General features: G+C 33.6%; 1 protein-coding gene and 2 pseudogenes across 2 annotated transcripts; all 3 read right to left on the bottom strand.

Moving 5' to 3' along the window:
- Nucleotides 1-1639: 1639 nt before the first annotated feature.
- On the bottom strand, nucleotides 1640-3181 carry LOC125868775 (receptor-like protein kinase HERK 1; annotated as a pseudogene).
- Nucleotides 3182-5920: 2739 nt separating this feature from the next.
- Nucleotides 5921-6988, bottom strand: LOC125867792 (receptor-like protein kinase HERK 1; annotated as a pseudogene).
- A 4625-nt stretch (nucleotides 6989-11613) lies between these two features.
- Nucleotides 11614-14675, bottom strand: LOC125867780 (receptor-like protein kinase HERK 1). 2 transcript variants are annotated; one of them, XM_049548361.1, is made up of 2 exons: nucleotides 14224-14675; nucleotides 11614-12422 (listed from the first exon to the last, which is right to left on the bottom strand). In XM_049548361.1, exons 1-2 carry the CDS (start codon nucleotides 14567-14569, stop codon nucleotides 11827-11829), a joined length of 942 nt encoding a protein of 313 aa, XP_049404318.1. In that variant the 5' UTR covers nucleotides 14570-14675; the 3' UTR covers nucleotides 11614-11826. The 2 variants fall into 2 exon arrangements, with proteins under 2 accessions (XP_049404318.1, XP_049404316.1); XM_049548359.1 differs by lacking the exon at nucleotides 11614-12422 and having other exon boundaries at nucleotides 13289-14671.
- Nucleotides 14676-18429: the final 3754 nt, after the last annotated feature.

Raw genomic sequence — 18429 nt, forward strand, 5'->3', positions numbered from 1 at the left:
ATTTTATTTTAAATTTATAATATCTCGTGTTATTTTATCCTATATATGAATTACATATAGTACGAAATAATATAAAACTTATTTTAAGAAAAACGAAAGATCAAATTTGTTCTTGTGTTTTTTTTTTTTTACTTTATTTCAAATAATAGACTTTTCAATCATTTTTTGTTCAATCTAGTGCCCTAGAAATTTTGGATTTCTTGAGATTAGATTGAATGTCATAACTCTTATTTGTATTTTACTTTTCATTGGTGTTGTTGGGAAATCTGCACAAATGGAACTGCATACTTGGTCACGTGATGTTATGGAGGGTCCCATTCCAGTATTTGTTTTGATCCATGTAGCTACTATAATAACAGTTGGTGTTTTCATGATAGTAAGGTGCTCCCGAATATTTGAATACCCACCTACGACTTTGATTGTTATTACCTTTGCAGGAATTATGACATCATTCCTTGCGGCAACCACTGAAATATTACAGAATTATCTAAAGAGGGTCATAGCTAGCTTATTCAACTTGCAGCCAATTAGGCTATATGATTTTGGCTTGCGGCATCTCTAACTATTTAGGTAGTGTTTTTCACTTAATGAATCACGCCTTTTTTAAAGCATTATTATTCCTGAGTGCAGGTTCGGTGATCATGCCTTGTTGGATGAGAAACATATGTGAAAAATGTGATATTCTTTATAAGATAACAACAAAATAACATACGTAGTGAAATCCCACAAATGGAATGTGTGAACGGTAGAATGTATGCAAATTTTACCATTACCACGTAGAGGTAGAAAAATTGTTTCCGAAAAATCCTCAGCTCAAATGAAAAAGAAAGAGACGGTGAAGAAAAGATAGTAAGCAACAAGAAAACAAAACAAAGTCTATCAGAAGGGAGTAAAAACAACAATAAAACAATGTTTTAATCAATAAACATCATACTAGGAGAGATTATTGAAAACAAGAATAAACAATGACATATATCAAAAACAAGAACTACAATAAAACAAGGCATAATACATAAATATGCTATTTAACTTGGTCTCAACTCACATTTATGCCCTCCAACTTTGTCTATGCAAAAGTAGACACAATTTGTAGAAAGTTGAACAAGTAGACACGCATGTCCTACGTGACACTTATGTGGCAATTTGCATCCTACATGTTGTCCTACATGTATTATACCGCATAGGACTGATGTGTCTATTAAATATATACAAGTTTAAGTGTCTACTTGTGCATACCTAGAGTTGGAGGGCATAAATGTGAAACGGGGCCAAGTTAAGGGGCACATTTATTTATTATGCCATAAAACAACTAGTACAATGGTAAACACCAACCACCCAAAAGTAAGACGATCCTACCTTTCCTACTAACTTGCAATCATAATGTGTGTCCTCTACACCTTCCTATCTAAGGTCATGTCCTGGGTAATCTGAAGTTGTGTCATATCTTGTCTTATCAACTTGCAATCATAATGTGTGTCCTCTACACCTTCCTATCTAAAGGTCATGTCCTGTGTAATCTGAAGTTGCGTCATATCTTGTCTTATCACTTCTTCACAATACTTCTTTTGCGCACCTCTACCTATCCTTGTACCCTCCATAACCAACTTCTCGCACCTCCTCATTGGTCATGTCCTCCGCATCACGATGTATTAACTGTGCTGGTATGAAGGTAGTGCTGACCTTTGGCTGCCCCAATACATATATCCATTGTCCAGCCTCGTCTCCCAGCTCATACTGGGTAGATGTAGATTATCTGACCCACACAAATGGCTCCTGAGGTTGCCATTCTCCATATACTCATAAACTAGGATCACCTCATTATTTTCATCACAGGATCCTATCAAATGAAACCAGATGTGGATGGCTGCACTGTGAGAGAATCTCAATTTATGTTCGAAAATCTTCAATACCTTGTTCAAACTCAGGCTTACTTAAGCCTTTTCAAGGACATCTTTGTGCCATTGCACAAAACACCCATATAAACCTTCCCAAAGCCACCCCTCTGCAATGAGAAACTTGTCATCGAAGTTGTTAGTTGCTTCCTGCAAATCTATAAAAGGAACTCGAAACTTTCAAAAAGAGCAAAACAAGTCGTATCACTTATGGAAGTTGTTGTCTTGGAATACTTGCTTCCTAAGGTGTGTGGAGTGCAACCAGTTGTGGAGATTTGGAGGAGAAGAAGACTAGACTGTTCAAGCTGCCTTTGGATAATTATTGTGTGTCTCTCCTTTTATCTCTCTCGGGAAAGTGACATATCCAACATTAGAAGTCTGGGACGAAACTTGGATTTTGCTCTACGAATATCGAATAAAAGATGAAACAGTTTCTTAAACAGTATTTGATCCTAACGTATTATAACATTTTTTGTTTCAAACAAAGAGCTATTGTTTTGTCTATCAAGACCTTGCACATGATTAATATAGCTTAAGCCATAATGTACGATTACAGCAAACCAAATTAGCTGATTTGCCACATAATCGAGGACAAAATAATACTTATTTCATGTTGCATATAGTGGCAAGACAATAAATCAAAATGAAACTTATACAAAAGAAACAAAATAGAAGCATTTGCAAAGATTACTCAACTGTTGGAAGATGCATAAAATGGTTAAAGAATACAGCGCCAATAGAAGAATTCAAATTGAAATTTTCCACCGGAATGAATACAAGAGAAACTAATAATACTATTTCTTATTATAATGAGTTTCGAGTCGTCTAGGTAGTTCACCAAATAAATGCAACTTCATACATTACTAAGGAAACACAACCATCAGAATCCATAACTTTCATTATAGTTCAAAATTTTTCTTGTTCCTTTTGGTGATCATACTAATAAACAAAGTGAAAACTCAAAGCCTATTAACTGTCTAAAACATACTAAGAATAGATGTAAGCAACAAAACGCTGGCTATAAATCACATCAGGAAGAAGCAAGAAGCTTCCGTTATACATCTTCAACAAGACAATCTCCAATGTTTAAGTGCTTAGTAATGCATAACGTATTGACATAAGCATTCAAGTATGACCAGTCATGAAACTAAGCAATTACAGTTTGCATTACGATAGAATTTGACATGAAACTTTATTACTTGTTCTAAGAAAAAAAGTTGAATGGTACCTGATACATGTGCTGGTGGAAGATAGCAGGTAACCGGTGGAATAGGCAAGGTGAAATCCATCAAATGGATGTAAAAACCGCATTCTTAAATGGAGAGTTGGAGGAAGAAATCTACATGGAACAACTTGAGGGCTTCGTAGTTTCCGGCAAATAAAAGAAAGTATGCAAACTTGTTAAGTCACTTTATGGACTAAAACAAGCACCGAAACAATGGCATGCAAAGTTTGATCAAACCATGTTGTCAAATGAATTTAAGATCAATGAGTGTGATAAATGTGTTTACATTAAAGACACAACGGGTCAGGAAGTCATTGTTTGCCTATATGTGGATGACATACTGTTAATGAGCAAGGACATTGCCAATATAAAAGCTACTAAGCGTATGCTTGCTAGTAAGTTTGATATGAAAGATCTAGGAGTAGCCGATTTGATATTGGGAATAAAGATTCACAAAACTCCTAACGGTCTAGCATTGTCTCAATCTCATTATATTCAAAAGGTACTTGAAAAGTTCAAGTGTTTGAATTTCAAAAAGGCAAAGACCCCAATTGATGTGAACCTTAATCTTGCTAAGAATAAAGGTGAAAGTCAGTCTCAATTGGATTACGCCAGAGTATTGGGAAGTTTGATGTATGTCATGAATTGTACACGACCAGACATAGCCTGCGCTATAAGTAAACTGAGTCGATACACAAGTAATCACAATCAAAATCATTGGTTGGCAATGAAGAGAGTTTTGGGGTACTTAGAAGATACTCAAAACTATGTTTTACATTACAATAAATATCCAGCAGTTCTTGAAGGATATAGTGATGCAAATAGGATTACTAGGTCAACTGAAACGAAATCCATGAGTGGATATGTTTTCACTATTGGTGGAGGAGCAATATCTTGGAAATCATCCAAACAAACATGTATAGCTCGCTCTACAATGGAGTAAGAATTCATCTCCTTAGACAAGGCAGGTGAAGAAGCTGAATGGCTTCGAAATTTCTTAGAAGATATTCCGTTTTGGCCCAAACTAATGGCCCCTATATGCATACACTGCGATAGTCAAGCTGCAATAGAAAGGGCTGGAAGTGTTATGTATAACGGGAAGTCTCGTCACATAAGACGAAGACATAACTCTGTTAGACAACTACTCTCTAGTGGAATTATCACAATTGACTATGTAAAGTCAAAAGATAATGTGTCGGATCCACTTACAAAAGGCCTAACTAGAGAGGGAGTTGAGAGATTATCGACGGGAATAGGACTATGGCCGAGAACAAGTCATCGTGGCGGTAACTCTACCTAGAAGACTAGAGATCCCAAGATCTAGGTTCAATAAGATCAAACAAAGTCATAGATGACGGTTCAACATTGTCAAAACATATTTGATGGTCCATTCTCATGATGAGATAGTGTTCAGTAACCAGGATAAAGGCATAAGGACTTTTTAATGGTTTCTAAGTTTGATACATGGTATATCAAATAGTGTATCTACGGGATAACACAGTTAGAAACCACCTATGTAAGTGTGAAGTGTAAGCCGCTTCAAGGAGAATCCGGTAAGGCCAGTTCTCTAAGCACTTATTAACCGAGATGTGTTCATGGCTGAAACGAACAAAACAATGAGAATAAAAAACAGTTCAAGCGTTGATTGTGTGACTTATGTTGTCTAGGTATACACTAAAACTCGACGGTTCAAAGATATCAAATCTATCGATTGACCGAGTATATCCAATATATGTTCACTACAGAAAGTTTAAAGGGAAACCTACTTATCCAGATGCGATTAACCCTTACTTACGAGAAACACAAGTTTTTCATGCATATGTTTTAAAAATAGTCATTCCCCATTCATGTGGGAGATTATTGGGTTTAGCAAAGTGTGAATGGGAAATAAAAAAGAGAAAATGGAAAGTGGGGGAACCAATTTTGGAGGGAAAATGAAAAGTCATCATTGCAAAAGTGCAAATGAAAGGTCATTTTTACCATATCGGTAGAAGAAAGGAAATTGTTGTCCTTATATTAGGAAACACTTCCTTTAGTTCTTAAAGGGTTAAGAAGAAGGTGTCCCCTCGCGCCGTCGTCGTCGCTCGCTCGGCCTCGACTTCGGCTTCAGATTTGGCAAATGATGTGATTGATTGATAATATTTTTGGACAAAATTTGTTTAATCAATCTTGTTAAATCATTTCCTTTCTCTTATAAATTAATTCAGAATGTTAATTAAATAACAGAATAAATTTGGCGCAACTAAATTTATTTGAAATTCATGTGTAACGGTAATCTTTCCAAAAAGTTGTTACTTTTCCCAAATGGTAATCCTTCCGAAAAATCGTTACTTTTCCCAAAGGACACAATGTTCTGGAAACAACGGGTCTGAACAGATTTTTCTGAACAGACGCGTTCCTTGCTGCAAATGGCTATAAATAAGAGGTCTTTTTCGTTTTTTCAAACACTGAAAATTTTCCTCTCTGCATACATTTTCTTACATAAATAAAATTGTCGATCGACTGAGTCTGTGTGTGCTCTTGTTGCTGTTCTTGCGTTCGCTGAAGTTATTGAAGTTTGAGGTACCGCTACTTCTTTAACAGGTTAATCTGTTTTATCTTGGGAGGAATTAATCTGCAACCTCGGGTACAGTGAGGGGATTAAATTTATTAAGGAAACACAGTGATTTCTGTGGACTCGGATTAAAAATCATTCTGTCAATTTCATCTTTTTCCTGTTTCATTATTTTTGACTAACCTGAATACAGGAGATAACAGATATGTACCCTTTTCACTTAGTTATCAAGGACTTAAAACCTCATCACTAGAGATCATCCAAATTTGATGTTCCGATCTGAGCAACATTAGAACTGGCATCAACATGATTGAAATAATTGATTAGCGGTGATAGCTCGCGAATAGGATGCTACTGTCTTCTTCAGGATCATCTTGAATGACAGGCTCTTGGAGATGAAGTGCATACTCCAGATTCCACAGCACATCACCCATAGATGGCCTATCTACACCAGAATCAGCTAAGCATTTCACTGCTGTTTCTCCAAACTTCTTGAGGGAATCTGGTCTTATTTTGACCAGAAGATTGGGATTTACGATTTGTTCCAATTGTCCCTTCTTCTGCAACTCCACTGCCCATTCATCTATACTAACCATCTCCCCTGGAAGAGATTGAACTATGAAAGAACTAGCGCAAAGAACTTGGAATAAAACAACACCGAAAGAATAAACATCAGATTTTTCTGTCAGCTGTCCCCTATTAATATATTCAGGGTCAAGGTAGCCCCTTGTTCCTTTGATGGTTGTGCTAACATAAGTTTGATTAAGGTCAGGCCCTGTCTTGGATAGTCCAAAATCAGCAATTTTTACCACAAAATTCTCATCAAGCAATATGTTTGGAGACTTGACATCACGATGTATAATTCTGTTAGTATGAAGGTAGTGCAGACCTCTGGCTGCCCCGATGCATATCTCAAGACTCTGCTCCCAGCTCATATTGTGTAGACGTACATCTGACCCACACAAATGGCTCCAGAGGTTCCCATTCTCTAAGTACTCAAAAATTAGAATCATCTCATTGTTATCATTACAGTATCCAATCAATGAAACCAGATTGGGATGGAGTAACTGTGAGAGAATTTCAATTTCTGTTTGGAACTCTTCAAGAACTTGTTAGAGACATAGGATTATACCTTTCCAAGGCTACCTTTGTGCCATCACATAAAACACCCCTGTAAACCTTCCCAAAGCCACCCACTTCAATGAGAAACTTGTCATCGAAGTTGTTAGTTGCTTCCTGCAATGCTTCAAAAGGAATTGGATCACTTGTAGAAGTTGTTCCCTTCGAATGTTTGCTTCCCATGGTGTGCTACTACCATTAATTCCTAAAGGAATCCATGCCTTTGACCTAAGCAAAATCACAATAAGTTTTCGAGTAGATATCAAATACTTCAAAAAGAAAAACATGAACCATAAGAAGGATCTTGAACAATTGTAACTATAATTGAGGAAGCACAGAGGCGTATTCAGGATTTTGAGATGATGGTGCACTATTATAAGAAAGTTGATCTATGATATATATTAGATCGGTTTGACGTTTAGATTTTTCCTACTGAAAATCGTTAAAATTTTAAAATTATAGGTCTAATCGTTAAAATCTTTCCTACTAAATTATATATATATATATATATATATATATATATGTGTGTGTGTGTTGAATTAATTAAAATGTAACAAATGCTACCATTCACACATCTATATTTCAATATATTTTTAAAATATAACACTACTATATATGATCTCGGAAAGGAACCATGGGTTCACGTGAACCCGGTGACCTCCTTAGATACGCCTCTAAGGAAGCATCTAGATGAAAATCACAACTATGTAAACAAAACAGAAACTTGAGGAACCTCTGATTTTAACACAACGGTGGAGATTTGCAGAAGACCAGAGACTGAAACTGTACAGTGGCAAAACTCTAAAGTCAAACACCTCATTCAAGCTTAGGGGGTTGGTTAGTCAACACCAAATTGGTTTATTGAATACTTTATAAATGATTTTATATTGATAAATAAATAGCTAGCAAATTAAATATTTTTATCTTTAACATTTGTCAATTTTGACTTGACACACTTATTAAGAAAATAAAATTAATATTGTGAATTTATCATTTTATCTTATTGATTAGTATGATTCCAAACATATCTATTCACTACATTTCAAAGACGTTAGTTCAATGGTAAAAGAAAATTATCCTTCTTTAATTTGTTAAAAATAATAAGTAAAACAAGAAATCTTTAACAAAAACAAAAAGAATAAAAATATGAATTCATAAAAGGAATAAATAAATAAATATTAACTACTAATAAATATGTGACTGAAATAACTGCTACTATGCACAATGGATAAGGATATTTTTGTTTAAAGGATAAGGATCCTTTTTAATTTTAAACAAAATAAAAAAAGAATAAGAAGATAAATTAAGAAAAGGAACAAAAAATATTAAATATTAAATATTAAATAATTACAAATATGTGGCTGAAATAACTGCTTCATGATTCTTCTAAACAGAGTTTATATTGAATTACGTTTATATTAAATTAAGAAAATTAATTTCAAATTTGAAAATAGCAAACATAAAAATAAAGACAACCACTTACCCATTTATCCATTTCTTTCCTTCCTTCTATAATTATTAATAGCAGAGGTAAAAGGTAAATTTCAATTTTTAAAATTAAACAGAATTTATAGTGTGCTAACAAAAATAATTTTAAATTTATAAAAAAATACAAAAATAAAAAATAAAACAAACTGAAAACATGATTTGTTCAAATTTTTAAATTTAAAAATTAAAAAACCTTTTAATCTGGATATCTTTTAAATAATTTATTTATTATTTTTTTCTACTTCAAGAAAATATAGGGTATTTAACTATTTTAAAAGAATAAAATATGTCAAAATTAACTTTCAATATTTAAAAGAAAACTAGATTCAGCTAATATTATATAGTAAAATCTAATATTATGTAGTAAAAGAGATTAGTAAAAAGAAAATTTAGTCAAATAAAAAAAAATTTAAAGAGTCATATGATAATATAACAATAAAAAATAAAAAATAATAATATAATAATAATATAATATAAAAACAAAATATAAGTAAGCATTGCACTTTAGAATTATAAAAGAATACGACATTCAAGTTTAAGACGATGAAAATTTTACTATATTAATAATGTAATGTGATTTAAATTTTAATAAATAAAAAAATATTAAAAGTTATTGAACAATGAATGAACAAAAATATTTTCATTTAATTTTAAAAGCATTAAAAAATTTATATCATTATTGGAGTTTGAAAATTATTTAAATTTTAAAAGTAATAAGTAATAGGAGAGGCAAGTTATATGACATTTCAAAAATAATACTATGAAAAATATAATTAATAAAATAATACTCTAAAAATATAATTTAAAAAATCCTAATAAAAGATTTTTAATTTCTCATATTCTCTCTCTAATTTCTTATTTCAAAATTTTACTTATTAAAAATATATGTAAGGACAATTAACTTCAACATATAACGATAGTATATAGATAAAGTCAAATAATTAGGGAACAATCATTTTGAATAGTGTAAAAAAGATTATTCTTTAATTTTTAGTTGATCCTTTTTTCCATTTTTGTTTATAATATTTAATGATTTAAAATTCGTTATTTTATTTGTTTTGTAGGATGGTTGGTGTGTGAATTCATTGGATTAAAATTTTTGAGATATTGTTTAAGTTATTATTGAAGATTTTATCAAATTGTATACCAATGCAAGAGATATGCAATTTCAAGTTTCGAATACTCATTTTTATGATTTTATTATTTTGTATGATTCGTGATTTTTTGGGATAAACATTTGAATAAGCTGTGAAATTTTAGAAGAAAAAAGTTTGTATATTGCAATTACTTTAATGAGCAATTTATATATAATATATTCTTGAAAAGTAATAAATTATTAAAATTGAATGGATTCAAAAAATGTATCTGACAATTTAACTACAACTCATTTTAAAATAGTTATAAGTTTATGTTTTTTATATATTCTTATCCGTTCAATGTGTTATTCAAAGTTGATTTTAAAATATATTTATTAAAATATCATTCACCTGTAAGAATTATATATAAAATATCATATATAATTCTATTTTTTTTAAAAAAATATCATATAATTGATATATGATTTTTTACAAAAATTAAAAACTTGAATAATATGCCTACAATTTAATATTCAAGTGAATAAAATTTCTTAGTTTTATGCCTAGCATTATTATAATCATAGAATTTTTCTTAGTTATTTTTAATTTAATTGTTAAGATTAATTTTTTTTTATATCTTTGGTATTCTAACAAGAGGTAATATGGATAGCGTGAGAGTATTTATGCTTTTGAACAATTTAATAAATAAATAAATAAAATAATTCTAATGTCAAATCTAGACACTGAACTAAGTTTATATATTGATTTATTTACATAAATATTCTATTATAACATATCAGGGTGCTAAATGTTAACATCCTCTCAAATAAATTTCATAATACCATTCTATAATAAGTTAAATTTTGAAATTGTCAATAAATTAATATTATAATTATATTTGTCAACTAACCGCGCAACGCGCGGATACGTATACTAGTAATAAGTAAAACAAGAAATCTAATTATGAAATATTTGACAAGTAATAAGGATTGAAGGAGTACTAAATATTTCCAAACACAAGAAAAATGAAAAAGGAATTGTCTCCTAAACTAAGTTCAAAGTTGATTTTGGAAATTAGTTTTTATGTGTATCACTTAATTTTAATATCAAGATAACTTTACAAGAGCTCCCTACAGAGATTTTTCCTTTTTCAAGACTCGAACTCAAAGTTTGTAATTTTATTTTTTTCAATTGAATGAATTAAATGAAAGTTCTTTTGGGAAATTTCATTTCAATGTATGGCGGCCTTTTTTTTCCATCCTAAATACATTAATTTTTGTTGATGATTTCCTATTTTCATTATAATGGACTGGGTCTTGAATAACTTTAAATATTAATTTTTGAATATTCTTTTATAAAATCTACAACTTCGAAGTCATTAAACTGGTACCAAAAAATTATATTTCATGCTAAAGTAAGTATGAAAGCTAACTTAGCGAAGGAGAGTGACTTTTAGAAGATAAAATAAAGTTGAGCAGCTATAATGGTTAATTACACAAAAGTTAGAGTGATCATCCACACTTCTACTCGAAATTTTCCATTGTTCATCAAGTAGGCTCCTCTAAATCAATTGATAGCTCCAAAAATTTCTTTGTATTGATAGTGTAAGGTGTTCCTGCTTTTTCCAGGTAAGAAGGGGTAGAGATAATGCCTCAAGGCAATGTTCGAATACCAGGTGCTACAGCAATGTGCTTCTTTCACGATATGCTATAGTCGTGGGTGGCTTCCCATGGTCTTCTGGCCTTAGAAGAAGTCATGTCTGCCCCGGACATTTGCAACATCTTCCTTTGAAGTTCTAATCTTGGAGAACTAAAAGACCCATTCGGTGACTTTCGCGGTAGCCCTCACTAAACCAACCTGAATCTGGATAGATGTTGAACTCAAAAATTTAGAATTTCTCAATTCCAGAAATTAGACATAAAATTTGAACATAAACAATGCTTAGAACTGAACATAAGCAGTACCGAAAAATTGGACAGCACTCAAAAAACATAAAAAGAATAAACCAACAACATCAACAATTTCATGTATGTTTACTTTGGGAAGTGAAAGATTCGGAGTTCCGCGAGCTCAAATACTTAAAACTGGACAACCTCAAAGTTGCACAATGGTCCGTCTCCAATGATGCTTTTCCTAAGCTTGAACATTTGGTTTTAATGAAACGTAACGGCTTGAGAATATCCCTTCTCATTTCGATGATGATGCATATCTAAGAAGCATTAAAGTAAACTAGAGTGGCTGCTCTATCGCCAATTCAGCTCAGGAAATTCAAACAACAAAACACGAAGATATGGCAAATGATGCATTCGTAGTTACTATACATCCTCCCAATTGGGATAGAAGATCATCTCCTAATTCACTTACACCATTCTGATCAAAATAAATGCAACTTTATAGTAAGTTGAGCAAATCAATTGTACAGAGCTAGCATCCTATGCTCCTACTTCATGCATGATCCTTAGAAGTGAAATATTAGTTGGTACTGTTTTCTTCAGGATTATCTTGAATTACAGGCTCTTGGAGACGAAGTGCATACTCCAAACTCCACAGCACCTCACCCATAGATGGCCTATCTACACCAGAATCAGCTAAGCATTTCAACGCTGTTTCTCCAAACTTCCGGAGGGAATCTGGTCTTATTTTGCCAACAAGATTGGGATCTATGATTTGTTTGAGTTGTCCCTTTTTCTGCCAATTCATTGCGCATTCAGCTAAGTTGACCTGCTCCCTCGGAAGAGATTGATCTACTGCAGGCCGAGCACAAACAACTTCACATAAAACAACACCAAAAGAATAAGCATCAGATTTTTCTGTCAGTTGTTGCCAAACAAAATATTCAGGGTCAATGTAGCCAATCGATCCTCTCACGACTGTGCTAACATGAGTTTGTTCAAGCTCAGGCCCTTTCTTGTATAATCCAAAATCAGCAATGTTTGGCACAAAATTCTCATCAAGCAATATGTTTGGAGACTTGACATCACGACGTATTATTCCATTATTATGAAGGTAATGCAGACCTCTGGCTGCCCCAATACATATCTCCAGCCTCTGTTCCCAGCTCATAGTGGGTAGATACCCATACTAATGTCTCTTGAGGTTCCATTCTCCATGTACTCATAAATTAGAATCATCTCATTATTTTCATCACAATATCCAATTAATGAAACCAGATACATATGGCGCAACTGTGAGAGAATCATAATTTCTGTTTGGAACTCTGCAATACCTTGTTGGGACTGTGAAAGAATCTCAATTTCTGTTTGGAACTCTTCAAGATCATTCTGTTGGGAGTTAGAATTATACGTTTTCAAGGCGACCTTTGTTCCATCACACAAACACCCCTGTAAAGCTTCCCAAATCCACCATCTGCAATGACAAACTTTTCATCTAAGTTGTTAGATGCTTCCTGCAAAGCTGCAAAAGGAACTTGATGACTTGTCGAAGTTGTTCCCTTGGAATGCTTGCCTCCCATGGTGTGCTATTACTACCATTAATAGATAAAGGAATCCATGACTTTGATCGATAGAGGCTTCTACATGAAAATCACACATATATGTAAGCAGAACAGAAGTTGTGAGAGATTTGGATGAGAAGACGAGAGATTGGAAACTGTAGACTGTAGAGTGAGTGCAGCCAAAAACATTATCCAAACAGAAAATAGCGATTTTAATCCCTGTATTGTTGCATAATTATTGAGGTGAAACAACCGGACACCTCAAATCCACAGGTAGACCAATGCATGTTTTCTATATACAACTCAGAACCTAGTTAAATAAATTGTTACAAAAGCCAAAAATAAATATTCATATGGTTCATGAACCTAAGTGGAATCAACAAACACCTAAAGAAGGTATTTACCATTTTCACNTGAACACCATATTGAGGGAAGCATTAAAGTATGACCAGTCATGAAACTAAGCAATTACAGTTTGCATTATGATGGAATTTGACATGAAACTTCATTACTTTTTCTAAGAATACACAACATGCAAAACAACCGGACACCTCAAATCCACAGGTAGACCAATGCATGTTTTCTATATACAACTCAGAACCTAGTTAAATAAATTGTTACAAAAGCCAAAAATAAATATTCATATGGTTCATGAACCTAAGTGGAATCAACAAACACCTAAAGAAGGTATTTACCATTTTCACTTAGTTATCTTGGACTTATAACCTCATCACTAGAGAGATCACAATACGAATTTGATGTTCCGATCTGAGCAGCACTACAACTGGCATCAACATGACTGAAATCATTAATTTGCGGTGATAGCTTGCCAAGAGGGATGATACTGTTTTCTTGCATGACAGGCTCTTGGAGATGAAGTGCATACTCCAAATTCCACAGCATCTCACCCATAGATGGCCTATCTACACCAGAATCAGCTAAGCATTTCTCCGCTGTTTCTCCAAACTTTCTTAGGGAATCTGGTCTTATTTTGCCCAGAAGATTGGGATCTATGATTCGTTCCAGTTGTCCCTTCTTCATCCAATTCATTGCCCATTCAGCTAAACTGAACGTATCTTCCCAACCAGGTATTTCTACAGCAGGCCTAGCACAAAGAACTTCGAATAAAACAGCACCGAAAGAATAAACATTAGACTTTTCTGTCAGCTGTCGGGTTCCAAAAGATTCAGGGTCAACAACGTAGCCCATTGTTCCTATAAGGTCGGCAGTATCAAGCTCAGACCCATTCTTGTATACTCCAAAATCAGTAATTTTTGGCACAAAATTCTCATCAAGCAATATGCTTGTAGATTTGACATCACGATGTATAACTCCCCTAGTATGAAGGTAGTGAAGACCTCTGGCTGCCCCGATGCATATCTCCAGCCTCTGCTCCCAGCTCATCGTGGGTAGACGTAGATCTGAGCCATACAAATGGCTCCTGAGGTTCCCATTCTCCATGTACTCATAAATTAGAATCATCTCATTATTTTCATCACAGTATCCAATAAATGAAACCAAATAGGGATGGCAGAACTGAGAGAGCATCTCAATTTCTGTTCGGACCTCTTCAATACCTTGTCGGGAGTTAGGCTTACGCCTTTTCAGGGCCACCTTTGTGCCATCACACAAAACACCCCTGTAAACCTTCCCAAAAGCACCCACTCCAATGATCAAACTCACATCAAAGTTGTTAGTTGCTTCCTGCAAAGCTGCAAAAGGCACTCGATCAGTTGTTCCTTTGGAATGCTTGCTTCCCATGGTGTGCTAAAATGAACTCTGATTGAGGAATCAAATCACAAATATAAACAACAGAAGACGAGAGACTGAAACTGTAGAGGGAGAGAAGTGAGAACCCAAAAGTCAAACACCTCATTATCTATTTAGCTATACGAAAACACTGCTCTGCTGTGACTCACCTACGAATTTTATTTTTCCCCCAAACAAATTGCATTATATTACCGTATGGGTTGAGCCTTATACGATACGCCAAGGCGGCCCCCCAGAACAAAGCCCACCCCTCTTTTCCCCCTTTAATGAAGGACCCTCGCCTCGCTTCCTATTCATTTGTGGGTTTGGATCCGATTTTTTTTTTTCAATTTCGAGAATCAACCAACGGAAAAATTCGTAGCCCAGGTGACTCATAGCCTCCCACACGTTATTCGTGTATTAATTTTCATATAATTTATACCACATTTGATAGGTAAATAAAAAATAAGTTATTTATGTATAAAATTAATACGATGATTGACTGACAATTTAGAACTACACCTCTTCATCTTCCTAACTTATCATCTTATGAGTTATGATCCTAAATAAACAATAAATAGATACCAAGTTACAGGATCACTGACCTGGCGGTAGTCCACCCAGTCTTAGATCAAACAATTTAATATCCTTAGAGGTAGTCCAACTACATAAGAATTGAAATACACAAGAATTTTAATAGAGTTTCTCATACTGCATGGTTTAATTATTTTACCCAAGCAAAGGGCATGTCAAGAAGCTAATACATACTCTTATTAAGCCCATGTATATGATAGTTCTAACTGGGTATGAAGCGCCCTACTTATCAAACTCTCTTTCGGGCTAAAAACCACGGCTCATCAGACGGAGTCACTAAGACAAAGCCAATAAGAGTAGTACTAAATCTGATTGTACCTCAATCTCAGAACTAAGTTGAGAAGCCATACTAAAATTCCTCTATATGTAAATAAAGCTTAGATCCATTCATGGTCTATTATAAGAGAGAAGTTAGTTATCCGGCATAGATATAAATTTTTAGCCGGGCATAGTCATGGCTTTCAGATCGGATATATAATACTTAAAAGATGTAAAAATAAAAGAAGAGAATTAAATTACCTTGTAACAATGGCCAACAGGGCCTATTAGAAATATCAACAACTTTATTTACTTTCAGCGAACCTCCGGCAAACCGAGATCTTTACAAACTAAGAGAAATAAACAACTGAAAAAAAACTTTAAAAAAGAGAGCATTTTTTCAACCTACTCCCTTAAACTACGAAAGGCCTTATTTATAGAAGGAAAAGGAATCTATCTACAGTGATCTACAGTGAATTACAGTGACCGTGGGTCCCTTATCAATGGGTCCCATATATACAGTAACAGTTTATCTACTGTGGTTCAATAGTGTATCTACTATTAATCAATAGTATTCATCTTGTCTTTCCTTTTCAACTCCCTAAGAAAACCTTCTGCTTTGGACAACATATCTTCTGTCACGGGTTTCTCCGATTCACAAGGCTGGGCCTCTTGAGCATCATCTGCGATATCATCACTCATTTCACTTCTCATTGAAGTGTCTGATTTTTCATAGTAAGTGATATTGAGGAGTAGATTCCTCCTAATTTCGTCCAAATACTCCTTTATCATTTCTTCTTGATTTCCTTCTTGAATGGAAATTCTTCTGGCAATATGTTTGACGGAGTTGTCAGCAATTATTCCTTTGTGAGGAATAGTACCATAATCTTGGATTTTTTTAGAAATAGAGTCCAATAATTCTTGGCCATATAATGATTTAGTCATGGGATCCTTCTTCATCAATTTATCCCAGAAATTATTATAATAAATCCGATATAAGCATGAAATTTGTTCTTCAGTAAAACCTACTTTCGGGGTCCATTTATGGATCCATGGAATCGAGAATTCTATGAAGAAATAAATTTGTTCAATTTGTTCTATATAACAAACATGATCTGAGTGGTATAAATCATTAAGGTCTGGTGAAACCTTAACCCAATTTTTGTATAACTTTAAAAAGGGATCGGATAAAATCTTTACCGTCGGTTCGTGGTATGACCACAGTTCAAGAACCAGTTAGGAATCGTGTCAACAAATATCTTTGCACAAACCTTGATAAACCAAGTATGTTTATGCCTTTCATTGTTATAATAAAGGACTTTGCTGAAAGCATTAATATAATCCCAATAAGTGAAATTGGTGGGATTTTATTGAGGTTGATCTGCCTTTCTTTCATCAAGGATATTTCCCAATCTTCAATTGATATAATCTACTTTATGATCATTTTGGAGAAGTTATAAATGTTCGCTCTGGTGTTATAACCTGAGAAATGCTGAAATTCAACACTACCTGTATTCGACAAAATGGTCTCGAATACGAGCGGGTTTTGTATGACTCTCCTGGGAAGTATAACCCGTTAACTAAATATCGCTGGAATATCTTCCAGGGTTCTTCTTTCTCCGAATCTCAGAGTTTTGAAGAAGAAATATTATTTCTTTCTTTGCTACCCTTTCATAGGATCTAATATCATCAACGTCTTCTTTTGCCACCGATGCAAAAGTATCACTTTGATTTTGAGATAAATATGCTTGCAGTTGAGCATATATGGATTATTTTCTGAAATATCATCCAGATGTATCGAAGAAATAGCTTCTTTTGAAGGGCTTGTTAGTTTCACCAAGCTCATTCCTCCCCTTTGTATAATTGGAGAGCTGGACGAAGATCCGTATGATGATCCGGATGTTTTTGAGGAGGATGATATTCCCCTTCCGCGAGTATAACTGCCCCTTCCTCTAGCCTTGGTTACCCAGGGAGGATCCATCCTGCAAATATACCATTTATTTTTAATCATCTAAAAGGTTATAAATTTCATAACAATAAAAGCTTTTATAATGTTCTTGTTCAATCATGTAATCAGCGACGATATCCATCACCATTCCGTGTATAATTTTCCATAAAATATGTTTCTGTAAATCTCTATTAAGAGGAACTGCTTTCAAAATTGTAACCAAATCTTTATCAAGAAAACCCATTTTTTTAAAAGAAAGATATTCTCTAGATAAGAAGTCTGGGAGGGAATTATCACTTCCCTTTTTATAATGAATTTCGAAATCAAAAGAGGCTAATTGTGTCTGCCACCTAGCGAATTTTAATTTAGATGCATCATGTTTAAAATCTTTATCAAACATATACTTAACTGATTGAGCATCAATTTTTATCAAGAATTTTTTATTATATAAATCATCTTGAAATTTCAATACGCACTTAACGATAGTTAATATTTCATGAGCTATCGTCGCATATTTTTTCTGAGCATCGCTCCATTTTCCTGAATGAAATCGAATAAGATATTTATTTTTATCAAGCGGATTAATTTGTTTCAATATGCCTCCATAACCAATATTAGACGCATCTGTCTCTACAATCTTCTGCCAAGCTGGGTTAGCAAGAGTTAGACAAGGCAAAGATGTAACACGAAGTTTAATATTTTTTACCAAGTTGGTAAGACAATCAGTCCAAGATGCTTTATGGTCCTTTTTTAACCTGTCGTATAACGGAGCTAAATCGCGAGATAAATTCTTGTAGAAAGGGGAAATATAATTTAAACTTCCCAAGAATCTCTGTAATTGCGTCTTGTCTGTAATAACATTAAGAAATTTTTAAGAAAAATCAATAAATCTTTGAATAGGGGTAACTTTCCCTTGACAAATAAGATGTCCTAAAAATCTAACTTAAGTTTGAAATAGACTAATTTTTTGTTTAGAAATCACCAAACCATTTTGTATAACTATTTTCTTGAAAATATCTAAATGTTTAATATGCATTTCAAGAGTCTTTGAGTAAACCAAAATATCATCAAT

Source organism: Solanum stenotomum, chromosome 6, assembly GCF_019186545.1.
Source record: "Solanum stenotomum isolate F172 chromosome 6, ASM1918654v1, whole genome shotgun sequence".
NCBI lineage: Eukaryota > Viridiplantae > Streptophyta > Magnoliopsida > Solanales > Solanaceae > Solanum > Solanum stenotomum.

Bases quoted from the DNA above. Each gene is read 5' to 3' on its own strand.
- LOC125867780 (XM_049548359.1), bottom strand. From the start codon at position 14,569: ATGGGAAGCAAGCATTCCAAAGGAACAACTGATCGAGTGCCTTTTGCA.